Source organism: Paramormyrops kingsleyae, chromosome 25 (assembly GCF_048594095.1).
Source record: "Paramormyrops kingsleyae isolate MSU_618 chromosome 25, PKINGS_0.4, whole genome shotgun sequence".
Lineage (NCBI taxonomy): Eukaryota > Metazoa > Chordata > Actinopteri > Osteoglossiformes > Mormyridae > Paramormyrops > Paramormyrops kingsleyae.
In genome coordinates this window covers 29663578-29679894 of record NC_132821.1, presented here as the reverse complement: position 1 = coordinate 29679894, position 16317 = coordinate 29663578, and the positions used below count along the sequence as shown (strand labels likewise).

Genomic DNA, 16317 nt, shown 5'->3' with positions numbered 1-16317 from the left:
TCGCCTTACAGATAAATATGGATGCTGCCGGACGCCACGATGTCAGCGTCAAGCAAACCGACAAGATCCGATACGTATCGCCGTGCCTGAATAAGCTGGAAGTCGGCTGAAGTACAAAGCGGACCCAGCTATCTAACGCGCCACTTCAGAAACAAGGGCGGCTGCAAACACGACAAAATACGAACAACAGCTGACCGTCTGCATTCCGAACAGACCCTGCTGGCACGTATTTTGTAACATTATTCAGCACTGTCATATCACCAAATCGTAATTTAAGCTTAATTTCTTCAACTAGAGGTTGCTTGGTATACGCCAAATGATAACTACTGAAGTTTTTGAGATGCTTTACCAATCTGGGGGCAGGTAACTAGGGGCGGGCTAATTTATTTCGGGATCCCTAGGGCGACACTCAGGTGCCTCTGATTTTACTAACGGCTACATTTTCCCCAAGTGGGGCGGGGCTCTGATGTTTAATGAGGCCCTAGCCTATAGCCTACGGTAGCATGCGCAGTAATCTACCCCTGTAGCTATCAAACTGGTTCAGGTCATCCTCCTCTGCGGTGCACATCCGTTGCCCCGCACCAGCAGTCCCAAACCTCTGTTCCCGTCACTTTCAGATCCTTCTGTGGCAGAAAAAAGTTGATTAGTCAACTGATCTTAAAGTCAATACGGAGTGGAAGCAGGAGCGCTTAAGGTGAAAAATTAGGTTCGTCCATCCATCTATAAAATGTATCCAGTACAGCGTCACGAAGACCCTAGAGCCAGGAATCAGAAAGGCACAAGAGAGGGGACACTGCTCAGGATGGCAATTGATTGCTGGGCACACAGTGACACCCTGGGAAACTCGGAGACATGGGGACACCCTGAAACACTCACACGCACGGCCAGGATGAAGGATGTAGTGATCAGGCAGGGAGTCCTTGAGGAGAGCTTTGGGAACCATTGACCTAAACTGAAATGTCAGTTTTTATTCAAAGCAATGAAGGTTTCTATGGATCAATGCAGAGGCAATGAAACATCACGGCAGCAACCTACACCGAGCTGTAATGATTCTACATGATCGACCCAGCATTTGTTTTTCCTTTCCCACTGTGAGAATCGCAGGCAGCCCTCTACAATTCCCAGTGAGCATTTTTGCCATCATATACGGTATTCTTTACAGTTCTGTAGCACCGAGGGTTCATGGGAAAATGAGTATGGAAAATGGAAGGTAAGAGTCATGCCTTGAACTGCAGAAGTCACATGAGTTACTAGAAGGAATGGTGCTGGGTGTCTTTACTGACATCAGAAAACTACATTATACTTCAGGAAGTGACACAGATAAGATCAGTAACATCCTGGGCTTCTGTTTGATACACTGACATTGTGCAGAGATCAACAAAATTAAATTAATGTCATTTTTGAGCAAACTTCCATTTCAAACCGGAAGAAATTCTGCATATCTGCGCTGCTGTTTGCCTGCACCAAACATTTATGGGTTTTGAGGCAAAAAAAACGTTTGTGAAAATGTAACAATATATAAATAATTAAATGCGACGATTGAATCGGTATATTTTCATCACCACGCAAAATTTTATAACAGAGGCCATGGATTTTCGACTTAGAAATACAAAATATTTAATACACAGAGGCATAAATTATAAAGACACTTCACAGATGCAAAACTTATCTCCAAAAGTCCATTTGACACCTTGTAGGACTGAATGTCACAGAACAATCTGATAAGAAAGCCATGAATTCTGCTGGAGGGAATCTTCAGACTTAGCTGCCAGCCACTAGCCGCTTGGCGCTCATCACGCCCTCCTCCATCCACTTATCAATTCTCTGCATGTGTCCATGGCTACGGTCCATATTAATTCGAACGACAGAATATTTAATAAATGTGTCCTTAAAGGTAATTTACGGTGCCATAATTGAATGTCTAATCAGTTCGGCATATCTATCTGTTTCTGTGGAGATAACTGGCATACATACGTAGGGAGGTTAGGAGGACAGATGAATCACATTGAATTAGCAGTTACGTTGGTCACCATCTGCCGTGCCGTATCTGCCGGGGCACCGCTGCCCGCGGTGAGCTGATATTCCGATCACGCTCGGGGAACTCATGTTCAGTCATAGTATAGATATCCATCCATCCATTCATCCATCCGTCCATCCTTGTTCTCCTGGCATGATTTTTATCCAGGTATTGTTTATTTTTGTTGGTGGGGGGTACCGGGCGGGGGCTGGAGCACTGCATCATAATAATAATAATAATAATAATAATAATAATAATGATAATAATAATATGTTGACCATCTAGGATCCCAGCCTTGCTCCTTATACAGCCAGAGGATAGATAAAAATTGTGTGACATGATTATTATTAGTTTTTATTCATAAATGATGAAGGAAATCAGAAATGTACGGGATAACAACTGCATGCATTGCTATGCGCGCTATTGTAAGGGTCCTGCCATATAATTAGATGAATATGATTCGCATTAAGAGGATCTTATTTCATGCTGTCAGAGAGCAGCCGACACGCTGCCAGCGCACTGCATCGTCACTGTACAGAGAGCAGCCGGCACGCTGCCAGCGCACTGCATCGTCACTGTACAGAGAGCAGCCGGCACGCTGCCAGCGCACTGCATCGTCACTGTACAGAGAGCAGCCGGCACGCTGCCAGCGCACTGCATCGTCACTGTACAGAGAGCAGCCGGCACGCTGACAGCGCACTGCATCGTCACTGCAGACTCCGGCGGCTTGGCTACCGTGGAGACCTTGCTTTGGTGATTAAAAGAAAAGCAGTTTCCTTTTTTCTGGGGCTGCATGTTACTGACCGGAATCCTAATGAAGGTCCGCATGAGAAAGACGGGCAGGATGTCAGTGGTCAGTGGGGTGCTGTGATGTCCCCCGGCCGGCCTGTTCCGTCTCCTCCTTAAGCTAAGCCCGCGTGTAACACTCAGAACAGCATTCTGAACGAGGCATTCTTCACTTCAAGAGACCATAAATACTGCAAAGGCTGCTAATTTACCTATCCGGCTGAATTTTTTATTCATAAACCCTCAGATTTGTTGGCAGACAGTATGAATTGTTTTTATTAGGCTGCACATTTTTATTGGGCTGCACATATTACATATTTCATATCACATTTATTAGCCTTTTTATTAAGTCATTTGTCCCAGCTGACTAATTGTATCAAATACAAATTAGTTCCATTCAACTTTCGGTCCTTAGGGGGGGGCAAAGCCAGTGACAACTAAGTCTTAATTCTGTCTACCACAAATCCTTTATATATTTAAAGACCAAAGCGATTCTTTTTATAGTCATAATCATATTTCACTATTAGTATCAACTAAATACTAAATGTGTCTCCTTGTTACTTTTTAGTAGTTTGTCCTGGTTGAGGAGGGAAAGCAAGCCAGATGTTTTGCCTTTTCACATGCAGGAAATGAACGAAAGTGCAAATGAGCAAACAAACATTAGAAACATTAGAAAGTCATGTCATTCCCGAGAACCACACAGTCATTTACAGAGCGAACATTTTTATCCAAAACAATGTACAATTTTTTTATTGTTTCTTTTTTTTTTTCTTCTTCTTCAAACGGTCCCTGGATCACTGGGTGGTTAAGGGCTTTGCTCAAGAGCCCAATGGTGACATCACTCTGTAGACCTAGGGATTTGATCTGACAACCATCTGATCACAGGCACGGCACCATAACCCCCTGAGTCACACAGCACCCCTCTATGTAGACTGGCTCTGTTCTATACCTTTACGTCATGTACATTCTTGCAGTGGGCTGCTTCACTGACGACTGCATCGCGCTCCATGCTGAGCGAGACCAAATGCGCCATTTCACATACACAATAATGCACTTGGCAACCAAAGCTGACTCTGACTTTAGCTACAGGAAGTCCATGTCCTCTTACTGGGCCGGGGTTGTGCTGCATGTCTCAACACAATATGGTATATATGAGGCCTCATGCAACAGAGTTACGATTTCATGTAGCGCTTGCTATAAAGTCAGCTAAATGAAGAGCGCCAGGATACGCAAAGCAAACAAACAAGTCCGGCATGATGAAACATATCCTGCGCCAGCCAATAACTGTCAAATAAACTGTGCGGTTTTAAATCAGCTCCAGGTCTGACCCTAGAGAGGTCCATTTACTCTTTTTTTTCTGGAAACTCTTAAAGTGGGAGGGTGAGGTTCTGTTCGCTCGATCCGTCCGTGGACGATCTGCCTTCTACCAAGCTTTCTGGGCACGATGCACAAATTATGGCTAGTATCTACTGCAGGCGTGGCTGGTCCCATACAGAAAGGGCCGCTGTGTGTGCGGGTTTTTGCTGCAACTCCCTAATTAGATTACTAATTAGAGGACTGATTGGCTGAATAGTCCTCACACCTGGGTTTGAACAGCTGACCTAAAGGTTATCCCAAAAACCTGCATACACACCGGCCCTCTGCGGATAGGATTTCCCCCCTACACTCATTCTCTGCCTGTCTTCCAGCTTCCCTGCATCTTCTATAAGACCCGATTTGCTCATAAAATGTCCAAAATTCCACTGCCATTGCATGTCTTCTGCGATCTCAGTCAATAACCGAATCCGCCCGGAATCAGCTACCCTCGTTCACGGTTTTCGGAGCAGTGTGACACCGCTTCTGTGAGAGCACCAATCGGCTCAGTACGTCAGACCATGCCGGCTTGTCTTTGTGGCTGTATATTTATGTTCTTTTATTAAAGTCATATGATGGAGGCACAGTACAAAATTGCAGGCATTCCGACAGAATTCTGTACAAACAAACCGAGTGTCCAATTCCTTAGTTCCGTTTCTCACACAAACACATGTTGAGCAGACGAAATAAAAGGCCTTGAATCCAAAGAAAATATGCATATCGCCATGCGTGGCAGGAACAGTAATAAAAATGTGGACATTTTCTGCATATTTAATATGATGCAATATAAAATTATGAAAATTATTTGATCCGTATGTCGTATGCTCAATTTACAGCATTTAAGGTACCAAACATAAGCTGAAACCAAAGAGCATGTTTCCTCTCAGCAGCCGCTTTAGCTATCGACGTATAACGGAAATAAAGAAAACGATACGTACTGTAAGGGACACATTCGTACTGGACCTCCAGGTACTTGTATGTTCCAGGGCAAGGATCCGGAAACACGTCGGGTCCAGCGACTACGGCGCACTGCGTCCGGTTATTGCATCTGAAATCAAGAGGAAAAAGAACAAGGTTATTTACAAGCAGGTACAAGTCAGGTCCAGAATAGACAAAAAATAAAAAACCAGGAAGGACAGTATCTGTCATCCATCTCCCAACTGCAAATCCCAGTCAGGGTCAAGCGGAAAACAGCTACATTTGAAGGAGAATTATTTCCATTTTCTGAGTAGCAATGGCTTGCAAAGTAGTGAAGATATGATTTGTGTTTTTCATAGACATGACTGGGAGGTTAATGAGGCTGGGGGGCAAGGGGGGGGTCAAATACCTCCCTTTGCTTTCTGTATGCATTTGGTGCATGGTCTGCTCATGCCATTGGTGTGTGTGTGTGTGTGTGTTAGTGTGTGTGCGCATCAACATGTCTGCTTGTTTGTTTGCCTGTGTGTTTGTGTGCATCCTGTCCTGGGCATTCCCCAGCTATATGCCCTATTCGGTCGGCGTCTCTCCTTACCACCCAGATAAGAAAAAATTAGGTTGACTAATTTCTAGGAGAATCATTACCCCACCTTCCGTTATTTAAAAAAAAAATAATAATGTCAAGCATGTCCCCACTAAATATTGTAATAAGAGAACAAGAGGCAGACTAAATTCTGCTACTATCTTGGATTTCCTGAGACACGAATTTGCTTATTGTCAGGATGTCAAGTGATATTGAATACAATAAGGCCGTCAAAGCACCAGCCTTTAATAAAACCATTTTATCTTCTGATACATTAATACAATCACAGGGCAGGTTAAACACTATGCTGGCAATAAAGAAGTTTTGTTCTACGTCGCTAATTAAGAACTGCGTACACGCGTCAGGATAAATTAGACAAAGTGCATTGCGATTTTTATAGTCCCAAAAGACAAGCCTGATTAATTAACAATTATCATTAGAGTTTAAACAAGACAGTTACTAATTTTCAAAAAACCAGGTCATTTTCAGAAAAGTTAAAATATATGTGCTAAAAAGTTTTCTAGTGGTTGGCCGATAATAGCCCATTTTATTTCAGCATTTTTCCGTCGCCCTAAAAAGACGGGCATCAGGGAGATTACACTTCACTATGGGCTACTTAGCGTAGCTATTGAAAGAGGCAGAGCTGAACTTTAAAACGTTTCTTCTATGTACGCGCATCGTGTTTTTTTTTTTTTTTTTTAAACTCCAGTGTTAATGTTAAACAGGTGCCTCCATCAAATGTCAGATTATTCTAACGCTAATATTCATCTATTTCCTTTGAAGCATTTATGCTCAGCGTTTTTTTTCCCCCTTCCAGTTTCATTCTGCCTTCCACGCTCCCCCTCCCGCCCCCGTCCCTGTCAGATAAAGAACAGCAGACGTCAGATGTGGCACAATGAGCAAGACATCTGTAAGCACAAAATGCAATCACTGCTTGTCCAAAAAAAAAAAAAGAAAAAGGAGAATCGCAGGGTCCGGACGGGGAGCGGCTTTTGCAGACACCGGATCCGCCTGTTAATGAGAGAGATTTATCTGGCCAGCTATCTGTGCCGTGCGCTAATTACTGCGCCCGCTGCTCCCTGCGTGTGCATTTCACAGAGGGGCCATCCTGCACCAACCTCCCCGGCCTATAGCGCCTCATTCAGCGGGAGATATCGATAGCCTGCGCTGTATTTAACTAAACACGCATTCCGGTGAGGAATCCGATCGCTTGTGGGCATAGAGTCACGGAAGCGAGCCCCCTCCTTCTGATTTCAGCCGTCTCTCACGTGCTGATGGCGGAGGCGGAGAGGCGCCCCAAGACGTTAGAGAAACACCGGCTGATCGGCAGAAGGTTTGGGATCTTGATACTTCTCCAGGGGCTGCATTTCGTCCCCTTACGGAAGGGAAGGGATTTCAGTCTCTGTCAGTAATAACCGCAGTTCAGAAAGCCCGTCTTTTTGGTGGTTTTAAAATGTGCATGCAGACACTTTGAAAAACAAATAGATAAATAAAAATGATGCATGAACGAATAAAGAAATAGACAGATAAATACAAAAATTGACGAACAAACGAATAAATAGATAAACAAACAAATAAACAACACAGTCCCTATACATTTGTGGGTCCCCGTCTTCAATTACGGCTGAACATCACCGTGACAGCTTTCCGTTTTAAAGCTTCCCCAAGGTGAAAGAGAAGCGTTCACTCCCCTGAGTTCTCCAGTCTGACATCTAAACACAAAGACCCGATTTCTCAGGATTAGACGCAGCCCAGAATTTACGTTAGTTTAAGAATTAAACCACGGCTATTTAGGTTAAATTAAGATGATAGACATAATTATATGACTGCCCAAAGGGTAAAAAGAAACGCGCAAACAAGTTTAGCAATGCTATTTTTTCCCAATGTGACTATATGATTTTACCAGAAGACACAGCCCAAAAACACTGCAAACAAAGGGAAAATTTATAAAACTAATAATTAGTCTGTCAATAATCACAGCGGCGCAAGTAAAAACAATAATACATTGTGTGGCGGAGCAAGTCAACAAAAGATATGCAGTGTTTGCTTATACAGCGGTTCCATATCTACTCCCTCTGTACAGATACAAATAGGGTCGTTTTCCCATTAAAATTTACTCATTTGTATGCTTAAAATGGGGAGTCATAGCCGCCCGCAGAAAGGGAGACGGCCTATATGAAACGTACTCCATCGGAACGTCATAGGACATGGCGCGATTCCAGAGCACTGCAGTCAATTAGAGGCATAAACATACACGTTTCCTAGTATGGTATGTTTGGGAATAATGGGGCACTTTGTGCACTGATGAATGTAGGCAGTATTCTGAAAGAGATTGCACTCATTGGGTCCTCTGGGTTGCGCTGACTGATTAAACAAATGTGTTGGGAAGAAATTACAGGGGAAGGAATACATAGCGGTCCTGTGTCTGGGCTTTGAAGAACATCAAAGAGCATCCATGGTACAGACAGCATGGTAAGGATGAGTTATTCCATGGAAAGACAAAGACACAAGTCACTGGGAAATTTAAAAAAAAAAAAAAATCTGCTCAAATCACAGCTTAAACAAGGCGGTGTTTAAGAATAACTTCCTACCCGTATCAAGGCATTTTAAAACAAACACTGACCAGCAAAGGGCATTTTGTGCCTTGGGAGATGCTAACAGAGTATAGATCCCCGCTACAGGAACAAGAAAAGTTTTCATTTTAATTCCCCACATGCTCTTTGCCTAATTCCTCAGTTCACACCCTCATTTCTCCAACAACATCCCCCTTTCTGCCCCTGTAATTAATAAACATGCTTGAAAACGCTGCTACATTCACTGCAATGTGTGTGTATATGTATATATGTACAAACACACACACACACACACACACACACAGACACACACATGCAGACACACACACACACTAACACAGACACACATACAGACACTCACTCACACACACACACACAGAAACACACACACACACACATGCAGACACACACACACTAACACAGACACAGACACACATACAGACACTCACTCACACACACACACAGAAACACGCACACACACACACAGACACACATACAGACACAGACACTCACTCACACACACAGACACACAGACACACGCACACACACACACAGACACACATACAGACACAGACACTCACTCACACACACAGACACACAGAGACACATGCACACACACACACACACACAGACACACATGCACACACACACACACACACACACATGCACACACACACACACAGACACACATGCACACATGCACACACACACACATGCACACACACACACACACACAGACACACAGACACACATACACACAGAAACAGCCATATCCTCCTGAGACCCCACCCATTCATTTATATCCATTGTAGTGGACAATTTGTTTTTGCATCTATCTTTTCACTGATGTAAGGAAACATATTTATTCCTGTTGTACACTAAAGAGGACATGCTGTGAAATTAAAAATAAAAATAAATTTGAAAAAATCTAAATTGTAAGATGTTTTATTTCCTCCAAAGACAAAAAACTTAAAATTGAAGGACACTTTTTTTCCTTGGGTCTCAGGAGGATATATATAAAAACAGTACCAGTCAAAGGTGTTTACATACACTAACATTTTACACATTTGCATGCTGCTCACTTAACATTTGCTAAAAATACACTCATTTTTCTTTGCTAACAAATAAATGTACAGTATGTTCACCATTTGAGTACCTTCATTAGCAAGAAAATGTCATATCATTGATTCATCAAAGTAACCTCCTCTAGCAGTTATAACAGTAGAAAAAAATTGAGGCATTCTGAGGGACTTTAAATACTGCTCTGTTTCATGGGATGAAAAAGTTAATGAGTGCATTTAAAGTTAAAGGACAGCCTAGACTATACCATCACCACACAACCAGTTAATAGCATGTCGGGCATGCACTGTTACATACTTTTTTCCATGATATAAAGGAAACTTGTATTATTTGACTTATATTTTCATTTATAGTTGTTCACTCACAACGTGATGAATACCCGTTTTTTTCCCTTATGGGGACCAGTTTCCTAACCCTAACCCTAGCTCAATTAAATAAAAATTGAATTAGGGTTAATGAAAAATGAAAAAACTAAAAATGCAAAAACTCTCGTATTTTGCTTGGTTACTTATGGTTATGGTTAGGGCTGGGTAGGGGTTAAGGTTGTCATAGTTAGCATTAGCATTTTCCCATAGAAATGAATGAGTGTGTGTGTGTGTGTGTGTGTGTGTGTGTGTGTGTATATGTCATATGGAGAGCAGAAGCTGGTTCTGTCCCAGAGCCGTGCAGACCATTCCGCTTCATCCTTCATTGCTGTTTTCTTTCTGTCTGTCCTGTACCCCTCCTTGTCCCTCACAATCACCGAGCACCGCCAGACCATCTCTTTCATCTCTCCCTTTTCCATTTCTCTATACCTTTTGTGGCATCTTTGGGACCCACTTTGCTAACCCTCCCCATTCACACACAGGCGCAGAAAAAGGAAAAAAAGAAAAGTTTACTTCCCTTAAGCTGCAACAGTGCACTAGTTTAGTGGGAAGAAGGAAGATGGTTTAAAAATTGTGCAGCCTCTGATTTCCTTGTGGGCGTTTTACCTGCCCTGGAGGACGTACGTCAACCATGACCACAATGGAGATACAAACAGAATTACTGTGCCTGATGTTGCCTGAACCACAACAAAAGAGATATGATTACCCTTCCTCCATTAGCCGACATCTTTAAGCTTGTCTGAAGCTATAACAAAAGGGAGAGATCTCCACCGATTCCCCAGCCGGGGTGGAGATGATCGCTTTCTTTGCGTGATCGAGTTGCCCCTTATCCGATTTTTTTTTTGAGGCTGGAGATACGAGAAGCCCAAGACAGTGTGATTTTCACAAAGACGCGTCCAGCAGAAGACAAAGGGATGAAGGCAGAGCCCCGAGGAGCTACGCAGCCTAGCTGAGGATCTGGAGTGTAACTAATGCGTGACTTTTCCACAACACGGAGCAGCATCAGGGGGAAAGAAAGAAAACCCTTCCGGATGTTTCATCGCTCTTCCTTCCCTCTGAGCGGTTGGTCGTGTCAGAGAGCCAGTGTGCTGCACTTCTTTTAGGTGCCTTCTCAAAGATTAGGTGCTTGACCGGACTGCGTATCTGGCAAATCCGATGCCCTCTCCGGCCCAAAGCCTTCTGATCACATGACTACAGGCATCTCCACAGTATACTCCGCCATTACTCGGTCCGTAAAGCTTTCTCGTGGACTTGCAGCAAAGTATGCGAGTGCTCTGGTATCTTTCAACTAATACTCTGACTGTAGATAAACAGCTGAAATGTCAGGAATGAGCAACAGAGTAAACAAGAATAAGGCAAACATGAAGCCCAATACACCATCCCTTACGTCCTGCCCCGGAAATATGGAATGCGTTTTAGGCACTAGTCAGTGACCGGCAGTTACAGAATCTATCCACACTTCCATTGCCTATTACATACTGACCTAAAATGGTTTAAAATGGCTTCTCAGTTATAGATCAGCTTGTTCTGTGTTTATATGTTCCACAAGATGTTCCACAAGAATATGTTTACTGCTTGGCTTGTACATAATCAGAAGTGAAACTTATTTGGCATTCGCACTCTAAACAGCTCAGCCTTTTTAAAAATACTTCAACTCCCCGAGCCTGGACTTGCGTCGTTGAACCAAAAAACAAAGAACAGGACACTAAATTGATGATGGATGACGTGCGGAGTACAGTGAAGAGGTGACAAAGGTGTCACCGGCACCTCAAAACTGTTTTGTTTTAATTGCCGGAAAAGAGGTTGTTACCACTGTAGTTCATTTGCACCTGCAGACAGGTGTGATTACCGGCGGGGTCTATTGGCTGTGGATTGACGAGTCCGTGTGTGTTCAAGGTGTGCGGTTCGAAAACTGCATAGGAGGTTTGGTGAGTATATAACACTTATTAATAAATGGGACCCCTTGCCTTTTCCAAAAGTGCAAAAAGAGTGACATGCAAGTCTATATTAAAATATTACAAAGTCTAAATAGGGTATTTTTGTACTTGTGTGCAATTTTAGAGGCCCACAATTTACATTGATTTGAAGGCCTGTTTTTTTTTTTTTTTTTTAATTACAAGCCATATTTTGGAAGCTAGACCATATGCATGATTATACAAACAAATATTGATCATTCTTTTGCTTTCGAAGACAGATGAAGTGACTGATATCATTGTTGGAATACAGCATTCTGTTGTACTTTGTTGTCGAGGTAAACCTCAAAAAAGAGATTGATTTCTAACTGGCCTGAGTCAACTATTATAATTAACATCAAATAAAATGTAAGCAAAAAATAGCTGAATGCCACATATTTGACTACCTGATCTCACGGTCCACTCACCATTCAAGTTTTCGTGGAGGTTTAAAATGCATTTTGTTTAAATTCTGCACAATCATAAAGTTTTCTGCAATCTTGTAAATAAAATAGATCAATTTCATATTTACTTTACATATATTTACATATTTACTTTCTCAAAGAATTTCCCCATTGTGGGATTAATAAAGTCTAATCTAATCTAATCTAATCTAATCTAATCTTGTGAAAATGAACAAAATAGATTTTCCTCTACAGATCTGTTAGATTACAGTCGCATGAGTTTTGCGTATCAAGCACAAGGACACAATGTACGTCGAGCTCCGCTGTGTAGGTGATGTGCGCTTTCCAAACACTCCACTTCTGGTTCAGAAGATTTAAAGCCAGTTTTCTCTGCACTGTCAAATCTTAATTACTCACCCGAAGTTTAACATTTAAAGCAAATGAATCATGTTCATCCAATAACATAATATAAATACCACGCTGGAAACTAAACCGGACGACCAGCAGTCAATGACCCTTTCGCTAATTTAGAGCTCTTGAAAAGATTAAGAGGCACTTTTATGTAAGTTCAAAAAGACAGGAGGAGGAAAAAAAAAAAAACTCGACTCCCACATCGCATTCCACGGGGGAGGAGATGATGCGGTCGACGTTGAAATGAAAGACCCCCTCTTCAGAGGTCCAGCTAGGCTCATATAAATCCACATAAGATCAGCTGGAGATAAAGGCGCCTAATGCCGCAACTGCAGAGGTGGGGCTTGTATTCGGTAATAAAGAAACTCCGCGCTTCACCCTATACGGCCATTACTCTGAGTGGGGGCCGGGTGACCTGGTAAATTAGTCAGGACTAGTGGGGGCAGCCAGTGTGGCACGGAGCGATGCTAGATTCCAGGGACTAATTAATTAGATTTGCAATTAGAGGGAAACAAAAAAATGATAAATTACTGACAGAGAGGGCTACCCACTGGAAAGCATTATGGGTAGTTGAGAGAATGAGATATGAGTAAAACTCGTCTCGCGCTGATGGTGGTAAATAGGAAGGTCGTCACAGGGTGGGGGCGCGATGCGTCTGGGAGACAGAGCTGCCCCCCCCCTTCACACACTTCATCGCAGTAGCTGCCTTTCAAAACACAGGCGTGTGTGTACAACCGTGTCTGCCTATGTGCGTGTGTGTGCGTGCACGAGCGTGTCAGCCTGTGTGTATGTATGAGCGAGTCTGCCTGTTCGTGTGTGTACTGTATGTATGTGTGTGTGTGTGTCAGTGTTTGCACGTGTGTACCAGCATGTCTGCCTGTCTGTGACTGTGTTTGCACGTGTGTACCAGCATGTCTGCCTGTCTGTGACTGTGTTTGCACGTGTGTACCAGCATGTCTGCCTGTCTGTGACTGTGTTTTCACGTGTGTACCAGCATGTCTGCCTGCCTGTGACTGTGTTTTCACGTGTGTACCAGCATGTCTGCCTGTCTGTGACTGTGTTTGCACGTGTGTACCAGCATGTCTGCCTGTCTGTGACTGTGTTTGCACGTGTGTACCAGCATGTCTGCCTGTCTGTGACTGTGTTTTCACGTGTGTACCAGCATGTCTGCCTGTCTGTGACTGTGTTTGCACGTGTGTACCAGCATGTCTGCCTGTCTGTGACTGTGTTTGCACGTGTGTACCAGCATGTCTGCCTGTCTGTGACTGTGTTTGCACGTGTGTACCAGCATGTCTGCCTGTCTGTGACTGTGTTTGCACGTGTGTACCAGCATGTCTGCCTGTCTGTGACTGTGTTTGCACGTGTGTACCAGCATGTCTGCCTGTCTGTGACTGTGTTTGCACGTGTGTACCAGCATGTCTGCCTGTCTGTGACTGTGTTTGCACGTGTATACCGGCATGTCTGCCTGTCTGTGACTGTGTCTGCACGTGTGTACCGGCATGTCTGCCTGTCTGTGACTGTGTTTGCACGTGTGTACCGGCATGTCTGCCTGTCTGTGACTGTGTTTGCACGTGTGTACCGGCATGTCTGCCTGTCTGTGACTGTGTTTGCACCTGTGTACCAGCATGTCTGCCTGTGTGTGTGTGTGTCAGGGACACTGTTCCCATTCTCGCTCCCCCCTGTAAGAATTTAGCGGCTAAAATTAGCCCCGATATATTTCACTGATTGCGGTGACCTTCTCAAGAGACCTTCTCAAAATCAGAGCCGCTGCGCCAAACTCCACTCTCCGCCCGCCGTGCCCGGCAAGCTCATGAATTTCATCCTCTTGCTGATAAAATGGCGGCATGAACGCTGATGGAGGGGGGGGGGGGGGAATAAAATTGCTTCAGCCTTTTCTGCTGAAAAAAGACCTGTTTGTTCCACACAATAACCGAGAGCCCTGTGAAGCCATACAGCTTATTTCTTAAAAAGTGCACGCGGAGTCACAAATAAAAATAAAAATAACATTCTCGGCTCTAAGGCGGCCCCTTTTCATCGCGTCAGAGCTTGGAAATCTTGAAAGGAACACACAATAAATCCTAATATACTTGATACCAGACACACACAATCCGGTGAGACCTTACGCACATATTTTACTTCCCTTCTAGGTAACCATAGAAACCCCATAGAAATGTCCAATTCCGGGGAAGAACCCTTCCTGATTCCTTGCACATTCCTTTGCTGTCTCTGGAAGCAGTAATGGCCTATTAGCCTCACATCCCAACATACGCGACATCAGAAAACTCTGCCAATTTTAGCCCGTTAACTAATAATTGTGTGTGTGTGTGTGGTGGGGGGGGGGGGGTTAACTGCACTTGCAGATGAGCAAATAGTAGCTGAAAACACGTACATGTTAAGATGAAAAAAGACACTTATCTGGGGGACAGCAGTGCATACGCAGACACAGTAAACAAGCACATGTCTGTCCTGTATTGACCCATTCAACCCTATTGTCATTTATTCTGCTCCCTATGAATAAATTATCTGTTTGATCCTGTTATGGCCTAACTGGCCTCAGCATGAGCCTTTCTAGACCTGCTCCATGTTGACAGAGATCTATTAGCCCTTTAACTCACATTCCTGTACATGCAAAAATACATCAAAGACAATAACTGCACTTAATAGCACGTGGGATATTCATCTAGTTACGGAAACTGCATCCGCAAATACATCAGTAAAATCGCAATGATTTACATTGACACATCAAAGAAGCTAAATAGAATTTAAATTAATTGAAGGATGCGGGTCTGTGAGGCGATGTGAAGCCATATGCATACGTATGACATCAGCACGGAGCTTTATGGTGCCTGTAGGACAGCTGTGTGCTGTGTGGCTAGCTTTCTTCATAAGCGCTAACGATGTGAGATTATTGTTTAGGGGCCACAGAGCAGTCATTAAGTCCCCGCTTTTTAAAAAGATGATGAAATTACTGAGCGCAGGCTGGAGCGGGGCACTCTCAAAACAGCGTTCCCGTTTAAGATCACCGTCTCCCAGTGCGCCGGCGGTCGCGCGCTTGAAGTTTCGGCAACGCAAATTTATGCAAACGAGGCAGAGGAAATGCAAGCGAGACAGTCTGGAGGACACGGAAAAAAAGATGGGAGCAGACTATCGGGAGGCTCCTTCCAGCCGAGGGCCAGGACGAGGGGCACGGCGCCGCCCGGCACTGCTACGGCAAGTGACAGAATGAGTGTGACATCGAGCCCCACACAGCCGCACGCTCCTCCTGCCCCTGTCACCACCGTCACCACACGCCCGCCATCGAGGCTCAACACATTTCAGGGACCGCTCTAAAGAGAACCGATTTATGCAAATCCTAAAAAAAAAAGACATGAAATTAAGGTTAATGAACACCTGCATAAAAACGATAGCCAATCAAATCCAGTTGTCATAAGGTTGAAAATCAGAACAAAAGGAACAAAAGCACAATTACTGCAGAGCTCTGTTTGGCAAGAGATCAACAGATCATTGCTACTAATTAATTGGCAGATTTAAAGCCTTGCATGACATCCATGACAATAGCTCTGCCTACAGGACGTAATAAAAGCAAAATCTGTGTGTGTCCTTGTAAGCGCATCCTTTTGGGATGCAGTAAACAGATTTGCTCTAAGGTTTGCTTTACAGTACTGGAACAAGATCATTTGATTATAATTTTTGTGTGACGGAGAATCGAAAGCAGGATCAGACAGTCCCTAGAGCTGTTGGGGGTTAAGGACCTTATTCAATGAAGAAATGACTCTGCCGACCTGGGGATCTGAGCCAGTAACCTTCCGATCCGATCCTAACCTGCTTAGCCACACAACGAACCCCCAGCAGATCTGGGCCAGAACCGAACCCGGCAC

At 43.8% G+C, this 16317-nt stretch overlaps 1 protein-coding gene across 11 annotated transcripts in view; it reads right to left on the bottom strand.

Moving 5' to 3' along the window:
- Nucleotides 1-16317, bottom strand: part of adgrl3.1 (adhesion G protein-coupled receptor L3.1) — a 172371-nt gene that overhangs the window by 79927 nt on the left and 76127 nt on the right. For all 11 annotated transcript variants that reach the window (XM_072707693.1, XM_072707684.1, XM_072707683.1 and 8 more), the window contains one exon: nucleotides 5095-5204. In XM_072707693.1, the coding sequence (XP_072563794.1) occupies nucleotides 5095-5204 (110 nt within the window). The remainder of the gene's footprint in view (nucleotides 1-5094; nucleotides 5205-16317) is intronic.